At 40.3% G+C, this 20,629-nt stretch overlaps 1 protein-coding gene across 1 annotated transcript in view; it reads left to right on the forward strand.

Moving 5' to 3' along the window:
• The first annotated feature begins 1,332 nt into the window (after nt 1-1,332).
• stat2 (signal transducer and activator of transcription 2) overlaps nt 1,333-20,629 on the forward strand; it is a 35,172-nt gene continuing 15,875 nt past the window's right edge. Inside the window, exons 1-18 of the mRNA XM_062997959.1 lie at nt 1,333-1,534; nt 6,189-6,320; nt 6,415-6,559; nt 7,825-7,920; nt 8,044-8,136; nt 10,617-10,695; nt 11,237-11,316; nt 11,430-11,578; nt 13,582-13,740; nt 14,625-14,714; nt 15,234-15,293; nt 15,441-15,461; nt 15,571-15,664; nt 15,751-15,798; nt 16,637-16,720; nt 16,833-16,931; nt 18,913-19,048; nt 19,928-19,980. Of these exons, the coding sequence (XP_062854029.1) occupies nt 6,190-6,320; nt 6,415-6,559; nt 7,825-7,920; nt 8,044-8,136; nt 10,617-10,695; nt 11,237-11,316; nt 11,430-11,578; nt 13,582-13,740; nt 14,625-14,714; nt 15,234-15,293; nt 15,441-15,461; nt 15,571-15,664; nt 15,751-15,798; nt 16,637-16,720; nt 16,833-16,931; nt 18,913-19,048; nt 19,928-19,980 (1,617 nt within the window). The 5' untranslated portion in view covers nt 1,333-1,534; nt 6,189. The remainder of the gene's footprint in view (nt 1,535-6,188; nt 6,321-6,414; nt 6,560-7,824; nt 7,921-8,043; nt 8,137-10,616; nt 10,696-11,236; nt 11,317-11,429; nt 11,579-13,581; nt 13,741-14,624; nt 14,715-15,233; nt 15,294-15,440; nt 15,462-15,570; nt 15,665-15,750; nt 15,799-16,636; nt 16,721-16,832; nt 16,932-18,912; nt 19,049-19,927; nt 19,981-20,629) is intronic.

Here is a 20,629-nt window from a genome sequence, read left to right on the forward strand (position 1 = left end):
GGAGCTCCAGAGTGAGGGTGATTGACTGTGATCTTGTATTTCTTCCATTTTCTAATTATCGCACCAACAGTGGTCTCTTTCTCACCAAGCTTCTTGCTGATGGTCTTGTAGCCCATTCCAGCCTTGTGCAGGTCTACAATCTTGTCCCTGACGTCCTTTGATAGCTCTTTGGTCTTGCCCATGGTGGTCGAGAGATTTGAATGGAAGAAACTGATTCTGTGACAGGAGTCTTTTATACAGGGACAAGACTAATTTGTGTGTCTCATGGGCACATAACCGGTCTGTGGGGGTCAGAATTCTTGCTGGTTGGTAGGGGATCAAATACTTATTTCCCTTAATTAAATACAAATTAATTTATAACTTTTATTTAATGTTTTTTTTCTGGATTTTTTGTTGATATTCTGTCTCTCTCTCTGTTAAAATAAACCTTCCATAAAAATTATAGACTGTTCAAGTCTTTGTAAGGGGGTAAACTTACAAAATCAGCAGGGGATCAAATACTTATTTCCCCCACTGTATATATATCTATATTTAATTTGTACCATACACTGTATACTTGGAACTGCACTTTTACTTTCATTTATTCATTTTTCACTCAAATTCTTCCTCATCATTAATAACTGCACTGTAGTTATGCAATATAGGTAAAACTCAGGTAACTTTCCATCTTAGTTGTTATATTTGTGCTGTTTTTTCACATTTATATTATTGAATATAGTGTCTATAAATCACGTTGTCAGAACATATAACATGTACCAGTAGTTTACATTGATCACAGTGTTTCTCAAAAAAAATAAAGCAGTTTAAATAAGGGCAGGTCCTTTGATTAATTTGAACTACAATAAACAATATCTGACATGTTTTTATAGTTTTTATGAACTTGTGTTGCTGATACGAGGGTTTGAATTTAGCGCTTGGATGAACGCAGTAACTTTCGCTTCGTCATTTCTTGGAAGCTTCAGTTCTCAGCCCTTAAGTTTCGATATGGCCGCTGTTCCGGCTTCCTCCCTCCGCCGATTTGATTGACAGGTAGTTCGCCAAATCGCTGTGAACACACGCAGTGGCTGCTTTCTGCGTAAACACGGCCGCTCAGGGAACAGGAATATTAACGCAATATGACAATAACGAATAAATAATAATCACCGGTCACGTTTTACTTCAGTTCGTTCATGTTTACTGAGAAAATGCGTGTTAAACATGAGGCATGTGCATTACAATGTGGGAGGAGGCGGAACAACCGAAAGAACAGACCAATAGGAAACAAGAACCAACACAAGCAAAAGGCAGGTTAACCAATGAGCTGTGGCTTTTCAGGAGGGGGTTGAAAGAAAAGCGAGCGGCTGCTGTTCCACCGCACGGAGCTCGTGTTTATTTACTCTTGTTTACTATAATCATAAATTCTGACATGGTTATTTACCTCAGACTGCTGTGTTGGAGCGTAACAGAGTTTATATGCGGTGCAAGTGCCTGATTTGCAGGACTTTTTGCAAGAATTTTTGTACTCAAGTGGATCCCTGTTAATCTACTGTAACAGGTAAGAGATTAATGCATGTGCTCAGTTATACAGGTGTTGAGGTGTATTCACGGTGTTCCGTACACCGCACAGAGGTGAGCGTTTCATAGTTGACTTATCAATACATTTACATTTTAATACCATTTATACTAATTAGTGGAACGGAATTTCCTATGCTGTTCGAATCACAGAAGCGCTGTCGTCCGGTCGGGCCCAGACAATGCCCTGGTCCAGGGTATTCTTGTCTTTCCGATCAAATCGGCCCCGCCGCGACCCTGACCAGGACAACGCTGTTGATGAAAATGAAATTAAGCCCAATTATCAATGCGACCTGTATGAAACACTGTTACCTCTGTGATATATGGAACAAGTGTGTGTGTGTGTGTACTCTGTGATGGACTGTCCAGGTGTTTCCTATCTTTCGCCCAGTAAATCGTACCCACCGCGACCCTGACCAGGACAACGCTGTTCATTAAAAAGACATGAAGCCCGATTATCAATGCGAGCTGTGTGGGACGCTGTTATCAGTGATATATTGAGTTATATGGAACAAGTGTGTGTGTGTGTGTGTGTGTGTGTGTGTGTGTGTGTGTGTACTGTGATGGACTGTGATTTCGCCCAGTAAATCGTACCCACTGCGACCCTGACCAGGACAACGCTGTTGATGAAAAATAAATGAAGCCCTATTATAAACGCGACCTGTATGAAACACTGTTACCTCTGTGATGTATGGAACAAGTATGTGTGTGTGCGCACTGTGATGGACGGTCCAGGTGTTTCCTACCTTTCGCCCAGTAAATCGTACCCACCGCGACCCTGACCAGGACAACGCAGTTGATGAAAATGAAATAAAGCCCGATTATTAATGCGACCTGTATGAAACACTGTTACCTCTGTGATGTATGGAACAAGTGTGTGTGTGTGCGCGCACTGTGATGGACGGTCCAGGTGTTTCCAACCTTTCACCCAGTAAATCGTACCCACTGCGACCCTGACCAGGACAACGCAGTTGATGAAAATGAAATAAAGCCCGATTATAAACTGTATGCGAATTGTATGGAACGCTGTTATCCATGATATATATGGAACAAGTGTGTGTGTGTGCGCGCACTGTAATGGACTGGCGACCTGTCCAGGTGTTTCCTACCTTTCGCCCAGTGAATCGTACCCACCGCGACCCTGACCAGGACAACGCTGTTGATGAAAAAGAAATGAAGCCCGATTATAAATGCGAGCTGTGTGGGACGCTGTTACATCAGTGATATATTGAGTTATATGGAACAAGTGTGTGTGTGTGTGTGTGTGTGTGTGTGTGCGCGCGCTGTGATGGACTGGTGACCTGTAAATCGTACTCCCCGCGACCCTGACCAGGACAACGCTGTTGATGAAAATGAAATTAAGCCCCATTATAAATGCAACTGTATGCAACGCTGTTACCTCTGTGATATATGGAACAAGTGTGTGTGTGTGTGTGTGTGCGCACTGTAATGGACTGGTGACCTGTCCAGGTTTTTCCTACCTTTCGCCCAGTAAATCGTACCCACCGCGACCCTGACCAGGACAACGCTGTTGATAAAAATGAAATGAATCCTAATTATAAATGCAAACTGTATGGAACGCTGTTACCTCTGTGATATATGGAACAAGTGTGTGTGTGTGTGTGTGTGTGTGTGTGCACGCACTGTAATGGACTGGTGACCTGTCCAGGTGTTACCTACCTTTCGCCCAGTAAATCGTACCCCCCCCCCCCCCCCCCCGCGACCCTGACCAGGACAACGCTGTTGATGAAAAAGAAATGAAGCCTTATTATAAAAACGAACTGTATGAAACGCTGTTACTTCTGTGATATATGGAACAAGTGTGTGTGTGTGTCTTGTGATGGACTGGCGACCTGTCCAGGTGTTTCCTACCTTTCGCCCAGTAAATTGTACCCACCACGACCCTGAATAGGGTAAAGTAAACAGACAATGAATGACTGAATGATCAGTTATCAGTTATATGTATATGACAAACATTTGTTACATTCAGATAAACTAATACTTTATCTGGATGATGAGTTTTATTAATACTTACACTTGGCAAAAATGGAAAAAAAGTATTATTGAGAGTACAGGAAATCCACTGATTCAGTTTTTCCATCTGATACCCACCACAGAAATTGTTCAGTGTTTCTGTAAACCTACGCCATAACAGACTTTTACACACAGTTACCACATTATCAGATAGACCTGCAATAAAGGTGCACTTTGCTGTTTCAGGAACCAACAAAAATCCATTTGTTGTTATATATAATTTCCCAGCTCCTTCACCCTTCACCAATGAAAAACACCACTGACCCAGCACTGGCCTTGGGAATTGGCCTACAGGGCTTGGGAATGTAATCTTGGGTCATGGCTGGCCAGAGTCACTGTCCATCTGAGATAACTGGCATAAAATCATTGTAGTTTCTCCATCATAAAATTTTAGTTAGTAAATAATTCTTGTTTGTTCAGATACCACAACAGTACATATAAATGTTGAAGTAAAATGACTACAGGTCCAGAGTGCATGTACATTTTATTATCCACAAAAGGATAAGCTAGGGCAGATAGAATGCCTTTATTTGTTATATATACATATACAGTGTATCACAAAAGTGAGTACACCCCTCACATTTCTGCAAATATTTCATTATATCTTTTCATGGGACAACACTATAGACATGAAACTTGGATATAACTTAGAGTAGTCAGTGTACAACTTGTATAGCAGTGTAGATTTACTGTCTTCTGAAAATAACTCAACACACAGCCATTAATGTCTAAATGGCTGGCAACATAAGTGAATACACCCCACAGTGAACATGTCCAAATTGTGCCCAAAGTGTCAATATTTTGTGTGACCACCATTATTATCCAGCACTGCCTTAACCCTCCTGGGCATGGAATTCACCAGAGCTGCACAAGTTGCTACTGGAATCCTCTTCCACTCCTCCATGATGACATCACGGAGCTGGTGGATGTTAGACACCTTAAACTCCTCCACCTTCCACTTGAGGATGCGCCACAGGTGCTCAATTGGGTTTAGTCCATCACCTTTACCTTCAGCTTCCTCAGCAAGGCAGTTGTCATCTTGGAGGTTGTGTTTGGGGTCGTTATCCTGTTGGAAAAGGGAGGGGATCATGCTCTGTTTCAGAATGTCACAGTACATGTTGGAATTCATGTTTCCCTCAATGAACTGCAGCTCCCCAGTGCCAGCAACACTCATGCAGCCCAAGACCATGATGCTACCACCACCATGCTTGACTGTAGGCAAGATACAGTTGTCTTGGTTCTTCTCACCAGGGCGCCGCCACACATGCTGGACACCATCTGAGCCAAACAAGTTTATCTTGGTCTCGTCAGACCACAGGGCATTCCAGTAATCCATGTTCTTGGACTGCTTGTCTTCAGCAAACTGTTTGCGGGCTATCTTGTGCGTCAGCTTCCTTCTGGGATGATGACCATGCAGACCGAGTTGATGCAGTGTGCGGCGTATGGTCTGAGCACTGACAGGCTGACCTCCCACGTCTTCAACTTCTGCAGCAATGCTGGCAGCACTCATGTGTCTATTTTTTAAAGCCAACCTCTGGATATGACGCCGAACACGTGGACTCAACTTCTTTGGTCGACCCTGGCGAAGCCTGTTCCGAGTGGAACCTGTCCTGGAAAACCGCTGTATGACCTTGGCCACCATGCTGTAGCTCAGTTTCAAGGTGTTAGCAATCTTCTTATAGCCCAGGCCATCTTTGTGGAGAGCAACAATTCTATTTCTCACATCCTCAGAGAGTTCTTTGCCATGAGGTGCCATGTTGAATATCCAGTGGCCAGTATGAGAGAATTGTACCCAAAACACCAAATTTAACAGCCCTGCTCCCCATTTACACCTGGGACCTTGACACATGACACCAGGGAGGGACAACGACACATTTGGGCACAATTTGGACATATTCACTGTGGGGTATACTCACTTATGTTGCCAGCCATTTAGACATTAATGGCTGTGTGTTGAGTTATTTTCAGAAGACAGTAAATCTACACTGCTATACAAGTTGTACACTGACTACTCTAAGTTATATCCAAGTTTTATTTCTATAGTGTTGTCCCATGAAAAGATATAATGAAATATTTGCAGAAATGTGAGGGGTGTACTCACTTTTGTGATACACTGTACATGTGTACAAAGCAATTCTATATTGCCCCCTATAGAATGCCCCCCCCCCCCCGAACGAATTTTTTAAAAAGGAGTCCACTGGGGGCCAGTACTACTGTGTCAGCCATCTTGGACTCCCTGTCCTTCTTTTAAATGAACTTATGTTACTGTTTTGCATCTGGTGACATGATAAATGTGCTGAACTGAGTAGGCCAAGTTTTCCAGAGAATAGTTTAGATGGCATTGTATCAAAATATATTTTATTGAAATTGAACTTAATTTGAACACTTTAGACACAAATAATAAACCAGCTCAGGGACCTGTGAGAGAAATGCAAACTTACACCAGCATGCGAGTACACCAGCCAGAACGTGAGCATTGTTAGTAAAGTTTTGTTTAGTAAACTGTAGCCTGTCAAATTGAATTTTAATTGTAATTCCTACTTAATTTAATAAAAAAGATCTACTGAACTAGCTTCTGATTGGATGTATGTTTTTGTGTGTAGAATGTCGCAGTGGGAGCGCTTAAAACAGCTCGACACATCGTGTTTGCAGCGGTTAGATGAATTGTACAACAAAGAGGAGTTGCCCATGGATGTGAGATACTATCTTGCACAATGGATAGAGGACCAAGACTGGTAAGTACCAGTAAAGCTAATACAGCAGGGCTGAATGAATGATGCAACCTTAGTAAAGCTAAGTAAAAATGTGTTTTCTGTGTGCATTTACTAGGGAAGGAGCTTCTCGGGACACTTCTCGGGCGGTGGTCCTGTTTCAGGTCCTGTTGGAGAATCTGGATAATCAGTACAGTCGTTTCGTCCAGGAAGGAAATTTTCTTATGCAGCGAAATTTTAGACGCTTTAAACAAATCTTTCAGGTAAAATCTTCTCTCCTTTTGTCCTTTCTTTCTTTGGCTTAATATTTCCTTTTTCTACTGGTTCTAGTTTACCACTGTTACATCACTTTTTATTTAAAAAATGTTCTCTTAATGTTTTCCATTGTCATATATTGCACAAGAAGTCCTTTTTTTAAATGGGAGACAGGTCTAGACTGCTGGCAGGCCAGTCTAGCACCTGTACACTCTTATTATTATAAAGCCACACTGTTGTGACAGCAAATGTTGGCTCGGCATTGTCTTGCTGAAACACAAAGATGTTATTTGAAGCACATGTTGCTACTAAATGTAAAAAATAAATAAATTAATTAAAAGGGGGAGAGGGGGATTGGTTGCCCAGCACAAAGAGAAAGCCGTCCTGAACTCCAGCACTCTTACCTGGCGTTCACAATGGCAGCGATGCACCCAAGGGACAGGCTGTCATTCATTTTCAATTAGAAAAGGCGGTTACTGCTAACAAGCGGCAGTGCAAACGTTAGTGACGCAAAGTGGGCGGAGTCGGTGGTGCGACAATGTTCAGCAAAGTTCAGCTTTATGCAAATTAGTAGCGAAGTGATGTGGCGATTGCCTGTAATAATTATGTATTGTGCAGAGTGGTATGCGCTTCATCTGCGCCACCGTGAAGCAGTACACGCCTTTTTCGATTTCTAGATAATTGTTCCTTTTAGAGATGAAAGCAGTGTAAATCTTTGGAAATAGATGGTAGTGATAGATGGCAGATGCAGTTTTCTTGTCATAATGACTTCACAGACAGTGATGCACTACGCAGAAGTTACATTTATAGACAAGCAATTTGCCTTCAGGAATTTTATTTTAAGTGGGATTACATCTGATTTGTGGTAAAAACTGGGTAAGAATGAATCTGATTTGTAGTCAAAATGTTTTTTTCTATATACTCTGTAGATACTAGCAGTAAAGTATGCTGTACTACCATAGCATTTGCTTGTTTTTCCCTTGGTGTCAGTTAAACCATGGCAACCAAATGTCCATGGGCAATAATGACTCTGCCGGTGTGAACGCAGGCCCGCATTCGTAAATGCTCCTTTTACACTCGATTATTAAAACATTACCTGTGGAAAGGCTTAGACTTTCCACTCTTACATTGCCTCAGTCCCAACATTACAGCTATCAAATTTTAGCATATATTTTTAGGAATAATAAAGGTAAAACATGAGTTATCATTTTTTAATGCCTGTAAAAGCCAATTCACAAATGAACATTTCCTAAGTTTTTTATTTGAATTGTAGAGGTACCAAGAGGATCCATGTACTTTGGCAGAAATTATCAACTGGTTCCTGGCCAGCGAGCGAGAGATTCTGCAGGCTGCAGAGCTAGCACAACAAGTCAGTACTTGCTTTAAAACTATTACAAATTACCCTCTTTACCTGTGTGACCATGATTCTTACTGTATGTCTTAGAAACTTAGAAATTAGTGAAACTTATTTTATTATTTGCTGTTATTTCAGGTTCAGATGTTGCAGGTTGAACAGAGCTCAGTGGAGTCGGAGGGACAGAAACATTTAGAGAAGAATATCAAAGGTTTTAAGAGCAAAGTTCAGGTAAGTCATAGTAATTGGGTTTTCAATGAGATGTTTCACAAGCTTAATGTACATTTGTAAAAGGTTGGCAAATAAAAATAGAAGTGACTGTTCTATTATGACTGTACTTCACCTGCTTAGCAAAAAAGACTACCTGATTAGAATTGAAGGACTACAACATGCTTACAGCACAGCGGCTGATAAGCAAATTACCACTGCATATACAGTGTATCACAAAAGTGAGTACACCCCTCACATTTCTGCAGATATTTAAGTATATCTTTTCATGGGACAACACTGACAAAATGACACTTTGACACAATGAAAAGTAGTCTGTGTGCAGCTTATATAACAGTGTAAATTTATTCTTCCCTCAAAATAACTCAATATACAGCCATTAATGTCTAAACCACCGGCAACAAAAGTGAGTACACCCCTAAGAGACTACACCCCTAAATGTCCAAATTGAGCACTGCTTGTCATTTTTCCTCCAAAATGTCATGTGATTTGTTAGTGTTACTAGGTCTCAGGTGTGCATAGGGAGCAGGTGTGTTCAATTTAGTAGTACAGCTCTCACACTCTCTCATACTGGTCACTGAAAGTTCCAACATGGCACCTCATGGCAAAGAACTCTCTGAGGATCTTAAAAGACGAATTGTTGCGCTACATGAAGATGGCCAAGGCTACAAGAAGATTGCCAACACCCTGAAACTGAGCTGCAGCACAGTGGCCAAGATCATCCAGCGTTTTAAAAGAGCAGGGTCCACTCAGAACAGACCTCGCGTTGGTCGTCCAAAGAAGCTGAGTGCACGTGCTCAGCGTCACATCCAACTGCTGTCTTTGAAAGATAGGTGCAGGAGTGCTGTCAGCATTGCTGCAGAGATTGAAAAGGTGGGGGGTCAGCCTGTCAGTGCTCAGACCATACGCCGCACACTACATCAAATTGGTCTGCATGGCTGTCACCCCAGAAGGAAGCCTCTTCTGAAGTCTCTACACAAGAAAGCCCGCAAACAGTTTGCTGAAGACATGTCAACAAAGGACATGGATTACTGGAACCATGTCCTATGGTCTGATGAGACCAAGATTAATTTGTTTGGTTCAGATGGTCTCAAGCATGTGTGGTGGCAATCAGGTGAGGAGTACAAAGATAAGAGTGTCATGCCTACAGTCAAGCATGGTGGTGGGAATGCCATGGTCTGGGGCTGCATGAGTGCAGCAGGTGTTGGGGAGTTACATTTCATTGAGGGACACATGAACTCCAATATGTACTGTGAAATACTGAAGCAGAGCATGATCCCCTCCCTCCGGAAACTGGGTCGCAGGGCAGTGTTCCAGCATGATAATGACCCCAAACACACCTCTAAGACGACCACTGCTTTATTGAAGAGGCTGAGGGTAAAGGTGATGGACTGGCCAAGCATGTCTCCAGACCTAAACCCAATAGAACATCTTTGGGGCATCCTCAAGCGGAAGGTGGAGGAGCACAAAGTCTCGAATATCCGCCAGCTCCGTGATGTCGTCATGGAGGAGTGGAAAAGCATTCCAGTGGCAACCTGTGAAGCTCTGGTAAACTCCATGCCCAGGAGAGTTAAGGCAGTTCTGGGAAATAATGGTGGCCACACAAAATATTGACACTTCAGGAACTTTCACTAAGGGGTGTACTCACTTTTGTTGCTGGTGGTTTAGACATTAATGGCTGTATATTGAGTTATTTTGAGGGAAGAATAAATTTACACTCTTATATAAGCTGCACACAGTCTACTTTTCATTGTGTCAAAGTGTCATTTTGTCAGTGTTCTCCCATGAAAAGATATACTTAAATATCTGCAGAAATGTGAGGGGTGTACTCACTTTTGTGATACACTGTATATCAGACACAGCATTTATTTACCACACATTCATGTTTCACTGGAATTTATATACTAGAGGTGTAAATTACTGCAGGTTTCAACAAGCAGCTCTGACTGCACACGCATATGGCTTAGTACAGATTAGAAATTAGCTGATTATGTTTAAGGTTGGCTCTATCCAGACCTAGCTTCTTGTCTTAAGAATGGGAGTGATGCAGATGGTTTAAAGTGGTAGAAGTAGCCTGAAGCGAAAGTTTTGTAATATTTATATATTCCACCGCTTTACCTGCATATATCATTATATATATTTATAAGTTCTGTTGTGGTGGAATTGTGTGAAGCATGTCAGTGTCACTGCAGTGCTGAGAATGATCCACCACCCAAATAATACCTGCTCTGTAGTGGTCCTGTGGGGGTCCTGACCATTGAAGAACAGCATGAAAGGGGGCTAACAAAGCATGCAGAGAAACAGTCAGTAATTGTAGAACTACAAAGTGCACCTATATGGTCAGTGGAGCTGATAAAATGGACAGTGAGTGTAGAAACAATGAGGTGGTTTTAATGTTATGGCTGATCAGTGTAGTCTGTTGTATGTGTGGATTGATGGATGAATGGATTGGTGGATGGATTGATGGATGGATTGATTGACAGGTGCTGGAGCACTCATTGAGGTGTCTAGAGGAGCAACAGGATGAGTTTGACTTCAAGTATCAGACACACCAAATGGAAGGTGAGTTTTTTATATCTATTATTCTTATACCCTCTTCCATCATACTATGATTATAAATGTTCTGTTTCTTTAGTTTTAATACATTTTTGTACTATTCTGTATGTTCTACTGTTATGGGAGGTGCAAAGCCGACTTGGTCAATATTGGGGTTAGAAGTTGGCACATGTTTTCCAAGTATTTGGGGCGTGCGGCTCTCTGTGTGCTTTTTCTACCTGTGTGAGCTTGTTCTTCTGGTTTCCTCATACATACATTCCGAAAACATACAAAAGATGAATCGGCTGCACTAAATTGCCCCAGATTCATGTGTAATTGTGTAAAGTCATTTGTATACGTTGCCTTGCAATGGATTGGTGCCCTGTTTAGGGTGTGTCCTCACTTTGCGCCCAGTGTTTCAGGGTTGCGCCAGACCCACTGTAACCCTGACCAGAATGACATGATTGGTAAACATGAATTAATAAATGATTATACAGGGTTTGTGAGAATACATGCTCAAATCAAGAAAGTGAAATTACCAGATTCTGACCATGCTTGTATATTTCAGGTACAACAGATGAAGCAGAGAAAAACAAGCAGCTAAAAGTTCTGCAGATGATGCTCAACAGGCTCAATACATCTAGAAATGTACATCTTTATATTTTTATGTATTTATCATACATATTTGGTTTCTTTGTTGGATTTTAGATCTTGACCACTTTCATCTCTTTTTTTTTTGTCTTTGCCTCTTTCTGTTTCAGTCGTTTCTCACTGAGATCTCCTCTCTGCTGGATGCTGCTGCTGCTCTCTTGTCTGAGATCATGGAGGAGCTGGAGGGCTGGAAGCGCAGACAGCAGATCTCTTGTATTGGGGCTCCGGAAAACACAGACCTTGAACCATTGGAAAAATGGTATGACGGACACTGTGAATGGCTTAAAACCTGCTCACCTGGTGGCATATGGGTCAAATGCAACTATACACAATATTTTAAATGACCAGCCAGACTGTTGCTAACTGCTGTAATAAACAGTTATAAAAAGGGAGGGACTAGGGAGTTTTTCTGTCCCTATCAGTGTGGGTTTCCTTGTTGTAGAGGGTGGATTGGGTACTGTAATGTGCACCTAGGTAAATAAGTATGTTTGTATGTGTGTTTTGCCCTGCAATAGAATGGCACCTCACCTCACCAGTGCAGGTTATTAGGGTCCCTTTCCATTTTTTTCTCTTTTTCTCTAATTTTTCCCTCCAATTTTCTCCCCTAATCTAGTCATATCCAATTACCCTGATTGTGTTATGCTTAACCTCTACCGATACAACCCTCTACTGCTGACTGAGGAGCTTCGCAACTGACACACACCCCCTCCAACACGTGTTCAGTACGACTGCATCTTTTCACCTGCACGAGGCGAGTTCATATGCGGGTCAGCCTTGTGCACGGAGAGCCAGCATTGATCAGCATTATTCCCCAACTCTGCGCAGGCGCCATCAATCAGAGAGCCACACCGCAAGAGCCAGCAGAAAGCCAGTAGAGGTCGTAATTGCACCAGTTTTGATGAACCCTGTGAACAACAGCCAATCGTTGTTCATGTAGCCGCCCAACTGGATGGCAGAGCTGAGATTCGATATGATGTATTCGAAATCCCAGTTATGGTGTGCTAGTGTGTTTTTTTTAATGCTGCGCCACCTGAGCGGCTTCCCTTTCCATTTTTGACGGGGTAGAGGGGTGACAAATTGTACAGCGTAACTACAGTCAGTAGCTGTATACATTTATCTATACCTATATCTTTAAAGTTGAAAGTTAACATGAACTCTTTTTGATTTTATGTTTGCATTTCCCCTCTTTTTCCATATTCAATTCCCCAATTCTAACTTCCTTATGAGGACTGTCACGCACCCTCCGACACACACATAATCTGTGAATCAACCATTCCTCATGCAGGCACCACAGTATGTTGTAGCAGTCTTTAGACTCTTTTGGTTACATTCATGACAGAAATGGTAGTTACTCATTACACAAGATTCATCAGTTCACAATGTTATATTGAACACAGTCATGGACAGTTTAGTGTCTCCAATTCACCTCACTTGAATGTCTTTGGACTGTGGGAGGAAACCCACACAGACAAGAAGAGAACATGCAATCTCCACACAGAAAGGACCCGGACCTCCCCACCCACTTGCTGTGAGGCAACAGTGCTACCCAATTAGCCACCGTATCGCCAATAGACTTGGGTAGAGACTGTAGACTATAGGTGATGGTGAAACTGGTAGCTCCTGTATTGTTTGGATCACACAGTTCTATTAGTCAATATGAGTTTAATTCTCATTATTGCAGCAGTGGTATTAATCTAATTAAGGAGATATATCCTAAGTTTTCTGTGTTGTGCAAGTCAGCTGGGTGGAGACTTGCTGTTAATTTAAGTTGCTGGTAAAAGTTGTAACCTATATAATAAAACAAAGGTTTAAGGAGGGAAAGGATAAAGAACCACTGTAGTGTAGCTATCATCTTTTTAATTTTAGGCAGAGGGTTTCAGCTTTCATAGACAAGTTGTAAGTCTGTGAAACCTACATGTATTTTGTATTAATATTACTTAATATAATATTTTCCTTAGTTTCAAGTTAAAATGGTACTTGAGAAAAATAATTAAACGCTGATGTACATTTTAGTTTGGTCAGATCCACTGTATGTGATAGTTGATTTTAATAACGTTAGCTGTTTACTTAACAATGTAAATTCATTTAGTCAACAATTAACTCAACAATGTAAATTCATGTGAGACTGTAGTGTGTAAATAACACAAAACCATTCAGTGGTAAATGTAACCTGGTAATTACGTGAATTTTGAGTGTCAAAAGAACACTGTACCATGAACTGTACTGTACCTGAACCTTCTAATCTCAGTTTTACCTAATTAGGTACACACAGGTAGGAGACGGGATGTTTCAGTTGCACAAGTTCCTACAGAAGCTGGAGGAGCTTCAGGGGAAGCTGAGTTATGACGAGGACCCCATCAAAGTCCAAAAGCACCCCCTACAGGAACGCGTGGACATGCTAATTAAAACCCTGCTGACGAGGTACACACAAACACTTGAAAAACTGAGTATGTTTTTTACAAACCCCATTTTTATCAAGTCGGGATGTTTTATAAAATGCAGTAAAAAGAAGAAATCTGTGATTTGTTAATTCTGTTAAATCTTTATTTAACTGACAAAACTAGAAAGAAAATATTTCCAATGTTTTAACAGATCAAATTTGTATTTTGTAAACATAAACACATTCAGAATTTTATTCCTGCAACACACTTTAAAAAAGTTGGGACAGAGGCAAAATAAGAGCGAAAAGTTTGTAGAATAATCAATTACAGAATTTCACAATGAGCAGGTGAATTGGTAACAGGTGAGTGTATAAAAATGGGTATGAAAGGGAGGATCCACTGGATCATTCTGCACCCGCGACAATAGTGTGGCTTCATAGACACAGAGTGTGTGTGCTTGACTGGCCTGCCTGCAGTCCAGATCTGTCTCCTGTTGAAAATATAGTGCAGCATAAAAAGGAGAATCAGATGACGGGTGACCACAGACTGTTGAGTGGCTGAAGTTTAGTATCAAGCAAGAATGGAGAAAAAATTCCACTTGCAAAAATGGTTTCCAAACCATTAAAAAGTCTCATTAATAGGGTGATGGAACACAGGGGTAGGCACACTTTTTTGGAGTGTGTTGGAGGCATTGTGTTTATATTTACAGAAAATGAACAAATAACAGATTTTTTTTTATTGCATATTACAAAGCGTCCCAACTTTTCTGGAAATGGGGTTTGTATTATTAACTTGCGAACACAAACATATGGGGTTCAAGTATGTATCCTGTTATTATCATTTTAAAAAAATATAAGAAAACATTCATACTTTGTACACCAATAAATGCATTAAACCCTGGGGTTTCCTGTTTGTTTGCTGTAGTGCCTTTGTTGTGGAAACGCAACCCTCCATGCCACAAGGTCGAGGCCCTCTTGTGCTTCGAACCAATGTCCAATTCTCAGTAAAAACCAGGTAAGGCCATGTTGCATTCTATAAATCAAAAAACACGTTTGATTTTAAACACATGTTAAATTTGGCTGTGTTCTTAGAGCTCAACCATTCAAGCATTTTGTTCACATTTACACTGAAAATGACTGCATGGAAAAATGATTTTTAGGGGCACAGCTGTGACACCCGGTACTTATAATAAGCCGTTCTTTAATAAAGATACTAAATACTATATACTTTATACTACCTACTGCTGTTAAAATATAACAAGCAACATGTTGTGCTATGGAGACCATAAATACTTTTATGTGTTTCAATTTCTGGGGGGATGAGGGAAGTGTTTGAATTATTTAGTCTGTAAAAATAGTTGCAGAAATAATTGAGATCTTAACACTGTCATACTTTTGACCCTAGTGATGTAGCTCGGCAACTTTTGAGGTCAAGGTTTAAGATCAGACTCGGTTTTGGTGCTAGGCCACATCTCCACATGTCTCAGCTCTTGTTTAACCTTCACTACTGTTCCCATGTGTTCTGTGTTTGCAGATTTCTTTTTAAGGTGCCTGAACTTAACCATGCCATGAAAGTTACTGTGTCCATTGATAAGTATGAGCACTTCTGTTTTTGCAAGATAACCTTTAGTAAAAAAAGTTAAAACAGAATGAATCAGATGCTTCAGACTAATTTAAATTTTATTGGCTCACACTTGGCTTAACAACTGTTTTCTCTTTCTGTTTTCTTTCTGCATATAAGGGCTGCTCCAAATGTGAAGGGGTATGTACTAAGAAAATAGTTTAAATAGTTTAATAGTTTAAATCAGACAGTCCTGCCAACATGCAATATCACTGATGTGCCAATCTTTATTTGTGTGTATGTGTTAAAGGTATCGTAGGTTTAATGTTCTGGGAACGTTAAGCAAAGCTTTAAACATGTCTGAGAGCATGAATGGTGGCATGGTGGCAGATTTCAGACATTTGGTAAGTTGATTTTTTTAAATCTAATTTTAAGACAAATGCTGTAAAAAGTTCCTGCAGTAAAAGGTTAAAGATGTTGTGTTCTCCAGACTTTAAGAGAGCAGAAGGTTGGAGCAGGAGGGAAGGGGAATAATGATGTGAGTATCACTTTGATTACTTGTATTTAATGTTCTTTAAAAATGGAAATGTATTTAGTTGGAAGCTTTGTATAAAAACCTTATAAATTACATCTAAATTTCTAGCCTTAGTTAAAATGGTTATTTTACTGTGAAGATACTCTTAGGCTGCGTTTATGCTTGTAGTTTAGTTCCCTCGGTCTGGACCAACCAAAAAAATGATATATTTTACCTGTTACATTTTAGTCCTGGTTTGTTTAGCTTTCACACTAACAAATTTATAATCAAACCAAAACCAAAAAAGTGACGTATGACACATTTTGCAAGCCAGTCATCATGTAACAGACCTTCCTGTAATGACACTGATAATGGTCACTGTATGTGCTTACACATTTTCAACAATTGTCAACAATTGATCAAAAAGTGTGTTTCACGGCATTGAATCATTCATCTCTCACTGTATTCTGTATTGCACCTTGAAAGAGTCAGTAAAGTACACTTATGTTCCACGTAACAAAGTTTTTTTTACTTTATGAGTTAAGCAAACCCTAAATGCCCCCAGTTACAGTCAGAACAATGCACCACGCTGGGTTTAAAAAAAAAATGTAACCCTGGGTTCAAATTCTAAATGGGAATGACAGTGACAGGAGGTGCTTTTGTATTATGGCAGTTGCTTAATCAAAAATAAAGGCAAATTAAGTTGCAATTAAAGGCTCAGCTGTTCAGGATGATTTTTGTTGTAGTTCTCCTTCATCCTGGTTATCATCTGTGTCTTTGCACTGTACACCCCTTGCTCAGTTACTGAGGAATAATTGGTGTTTTTAATAATTGTTTTATTTTTGTATCTGTGTGTATCCAGCTGTCACTGAGTGTGACTGAGGAACTGCATACAATTCACTTTGAGACACAGTTTGATTTGCATGACCTGTCTGTGCCTCTAGAGGTGAGGATTACCCTTTGCACTCTCAATAGTGTTTCAAAATGGCCAACATTCATCTTAATGGAAAATGTGTATATTATTAAATTCTTATTTTAATATTTTCTCTGTTTCTCAGACTTCCTCTCTCCCTGTCATTGTGATCTCCAACTCCAGCCAGCAGCAGAGTGCCTGGGCATCTATACTTTGGTTCAACATGCTCTGCACTGACCCTAAGGTGGGGAAAACAAGTACTCACTGACTTAAGTGTTAAGGTAGCAAGGGGTAGAGTTTAGGCACTAGTGGCTACGAGGTGAAGTGCAGCACCAGGTCAGGTTTTCTTTTTCTACCACAGTATCATTTAATGCTAGCCTTTCAGCAAGGGAGTCTGCCATGTTTTCATTCATGCATTGTAAAAATTGTGGTAAGGCTTTTGGATGCATGTCTGTAATGTGACTAAGAGGAAACATTTATCACAAGAAAAAATCGGCTTATTGTGCGTTGTAGTGTTATTTTGACTTCTACATTTTGAAGTTTACAAGGTTCTTTTTGATGAACTTTCAATTTGAAAGGTAATTGTGGTGCAGTTTATTGCTTTTCTTCACTGTGTAACTGTTGATTCTGCTGTTTTTAGGTCATCCTGCATCTGTTTGTGGGTGACTGCTGGCTTCTTTGTTACCTTTTATAGTTAGTCTAGGAGCAAAATCTGTGGACAATTTGTGGTTCTATTAACTTTCCACTTGCTGATAATAAACCAGTTGTACTGACAGGACTGTTAAATATGTTTGTTGTGGCTCTGTAGCTTGTGTCAAGAATTTTGTTTTTTAACGGCGACGTCTTTTTAATTAAATTAGGTGCAGTTTGCACTGTAAAAATTTTTTTATTAATAATGTGTAAAACTGTGTGTAAAAAATTTTTTTCCAACCCTTCACCCTTTTGTTTGTATTTAATAATTTCCAAATCCACACTATAATTTCTCTGCTGCTTGCACCATCCCCACTATGGCCAAGGAGAATTGTCTACTTTTTCTGTCACGTTGCAGTTGCTGGCTTCTTCTTTACACCAGCCAGCTGTGGATTCTTACAGAGAGCAGTGGTGTGTGCCACCACTACTCCTGCTTATGCCTAGCTCACACTACACGATTTTTGCCCCGATTTTTGCTCGCCGACTGGTCGCCTCTAGATTTGCTGGCTCGGAGGCAACTCGGCATTTGTTCGGTGATCGAAATTCGGCTCTCAATTGCTATGTGTGAACTGCTCAACAACTTGATCCGAGTTCCGGCGACTGAAGAGAGATATCTAGCATGCTAAATATCTGGATATCAGTCGGGCGACTGGATGGGGAGGAGTTGTAAAACGTGGGACGGGCATAAAATAGTTTATATCAGAATACATCAGCACACACAAGTTTTACAGTATTCTCGACCTTATCGTTCTTGACAAAACACAATACCAACTTTAAATAGCAAAAAAAAAAATTATTTACCTCCAACTCACTATAGAAAAATCCATGCTGGATGCGTAGCCCACTCAAGTCAGATTCATTTGTTTTTCCTCTTTGATTTTACGCTGCACATCAGCACACAAACAACTTTGATCGCTCGCTCATTATTGACGTGCATTTTTGGACGTAGTATAGTTAAACCCCTCATCACTTCTCACGTTTGTTTTCGTGACAAAACGTAGTTTGGGAGACCAGACAGACTCACCTGCGATTCCTCCTGATGGTAGATCGTGTAGTTTAAAACCCCCTATCGCCGATCAGTCGTGTGGTGTGAAATACACAAGGACTGAAAAGACTCCCGAGTGCAAGAGATCCAGTTGTGTAGTGTGAACTGTACAGCGATCTAAACAACTTTAAAGTCGTGTAGTGTGAACTTGGCATCAGTCAGACAGCGGACCTATCGTCCCTTAGATATGGCCAATTGTATTGTTGCATTGTTGAGTGCCCAGCCAGACCGGTAGCACTAAACATTTAAACTAAAGAGCTCAAACCCTCTTGGTGGTGAGCTTTTGTTTCTGCTGGGCCATTGCATTGTACATATAAACATTTATATTATAAATACTAATTAAAATTCCATTTTTACACATATGGTTGCTAAGATTTAATACTAAATCACGAAACATTGTTTGTTTATGTTGTATTTATAAATCATATTTATGATTCATATATATTTATGCAGTGCATTAACAATTGCATTTATTTCTGTGTGCTATTAGAACCTGGTGTTCTTTGCAAGCTCTCCTGTAGCATCATGGAGTCAGCTTGGGCAAATGCTAAGCTGGCAGTTTATATCTTGTGCAAAACGTGGCCTGGATGAAGACCAGCTTGAGACTCTTGCTCAAAAACTCTTTGGTAAGCTTGTATCCAGTCTTAAATAAATCACCCATTAATCATGCTTGAGTAAAAATAGCAATAACGTACACTTAAGTCATTGTTTTATAATAAGGACAGAAACCCATGAGGATATTGCAGCGTTATCTAGTAGCTTACACTTCTTCAATGTCACACACAGTGAACAGTTGGACCTTCTGAGTATCCTAGGTTTTAGGTAATCCTTAGGTAATGCACACTATTATATGATGTACATAAATATTAATAATAATAATAAAATAATACAGTAGGATATTTTATTTGGGGGATTTATAAACATTAGTGCTTTATTGTTCAAGAAAAGTGGGTCCTAAGGACCTGTGTTCAGTCTTTACCTCCAGTCATTGTGAGGAATACAACATTCAGGCATAACATTATGACCACCTTCCTAATATTGTGTTGGCCTTCGCTCCCCACGTGCATCACTGAGCCTTTGCTGCCCTTGACCCTGTCGCCAGTTTACCACTGTTCCTTTCTTGGACAACTTTTTCTAGATACTGACCACTGCAGACCGGGAACACCCCACAAGAGCTACAGTTTTGGAGATGCTCTGACCCAGTCGTATAGCCATCACAATTTGGCCCTTGTCAAATTTGTTCAAATCCTTATGCTTGCCTATTTTTCCTGCTTCTAACACATCAACTTTGAGGATAAAATGTTCACTTGCGTCCTAATATATCCAACCTACTAACAGGTGCCATGATGAGGAGATAGTCAGTGTTATTCACTTCACCTGTCATTGGTCATAATGTTATGTCTCGTCTGTGTATATTCTGCATATTCTTATTTAAGGAATATAGATATTATTTCACAATACCTGTATTTTTTACACTCATCTAATTTTACCATTTCTTTATTTAGGCAGACAACAGAGCTATGAAAACTGTATAATATCCTGGACTAAATTCAGCAAGGTAATGATGACTAAAAACTAACCTTCTACTAATGTAAATGATGTGTATTTGAAATATATGTGTATATTTAAACTCCGAGTTTGCATACAACTGTATGGACAATGTGTTTCATGGCACTTATGGGATTTCAATGATTTCTGCAACTGATCTTTTTCTGTGACTGATTGGAACCCAAAACTCTTTAAGTCCTGACCTCAGCTCTATTAAGTATATGTTTACTGTACTGAAAAGTCAAGTATCCAACAGAAGTCAAGAAATCCAACAAATGTGTAGTGTAGTGGCTAAAGAGTCATTTGTTGTGTCAGAAGCGTATTGATGGCTATGAGTAAAAAAGAGCTATATACCGTATACACCCATCAGCCATAACATTAAAACTACCATATTGTTTCTACACTCACTGTCCATTTTATCAGCTCCACTTACCATATAGAAGCACTTTGTAGTTTTACAATTACTGACTGTAGCCCATCTGTTTCTCTGCATGCTTTGTTAGCCCCCTTTCATGTTGTTCTTTAATGGTCAGGACCCCCACAGAGCAGGTATTATTTAGGTGGTGGATCATACTCAGCACTGCAGTGACACTGACATGGTGGTGGTGTGTTAGTGTGTGTTGTGCTGGTATGAGTGGATCAGACACAGCAGCGCTGCT

This window comes from Trichomycterus rosablanca, chromosome 6 (genome assembly GCF_030014385.1).
Source record: "Trichomycterus rosablanca isolate fTriRos1 chromosome 6, fTriRos1.hap1, whole genome shotgun sequence".
In the NCBI taxonomy this organism is placed as follows: domain Eukaryota; kingdom Metazoa; phylum Chordata; class Actinopteri; order Siluriformes; family Trichomycteridae; genus Trichomycterus; species Trichomycterus rosablanca.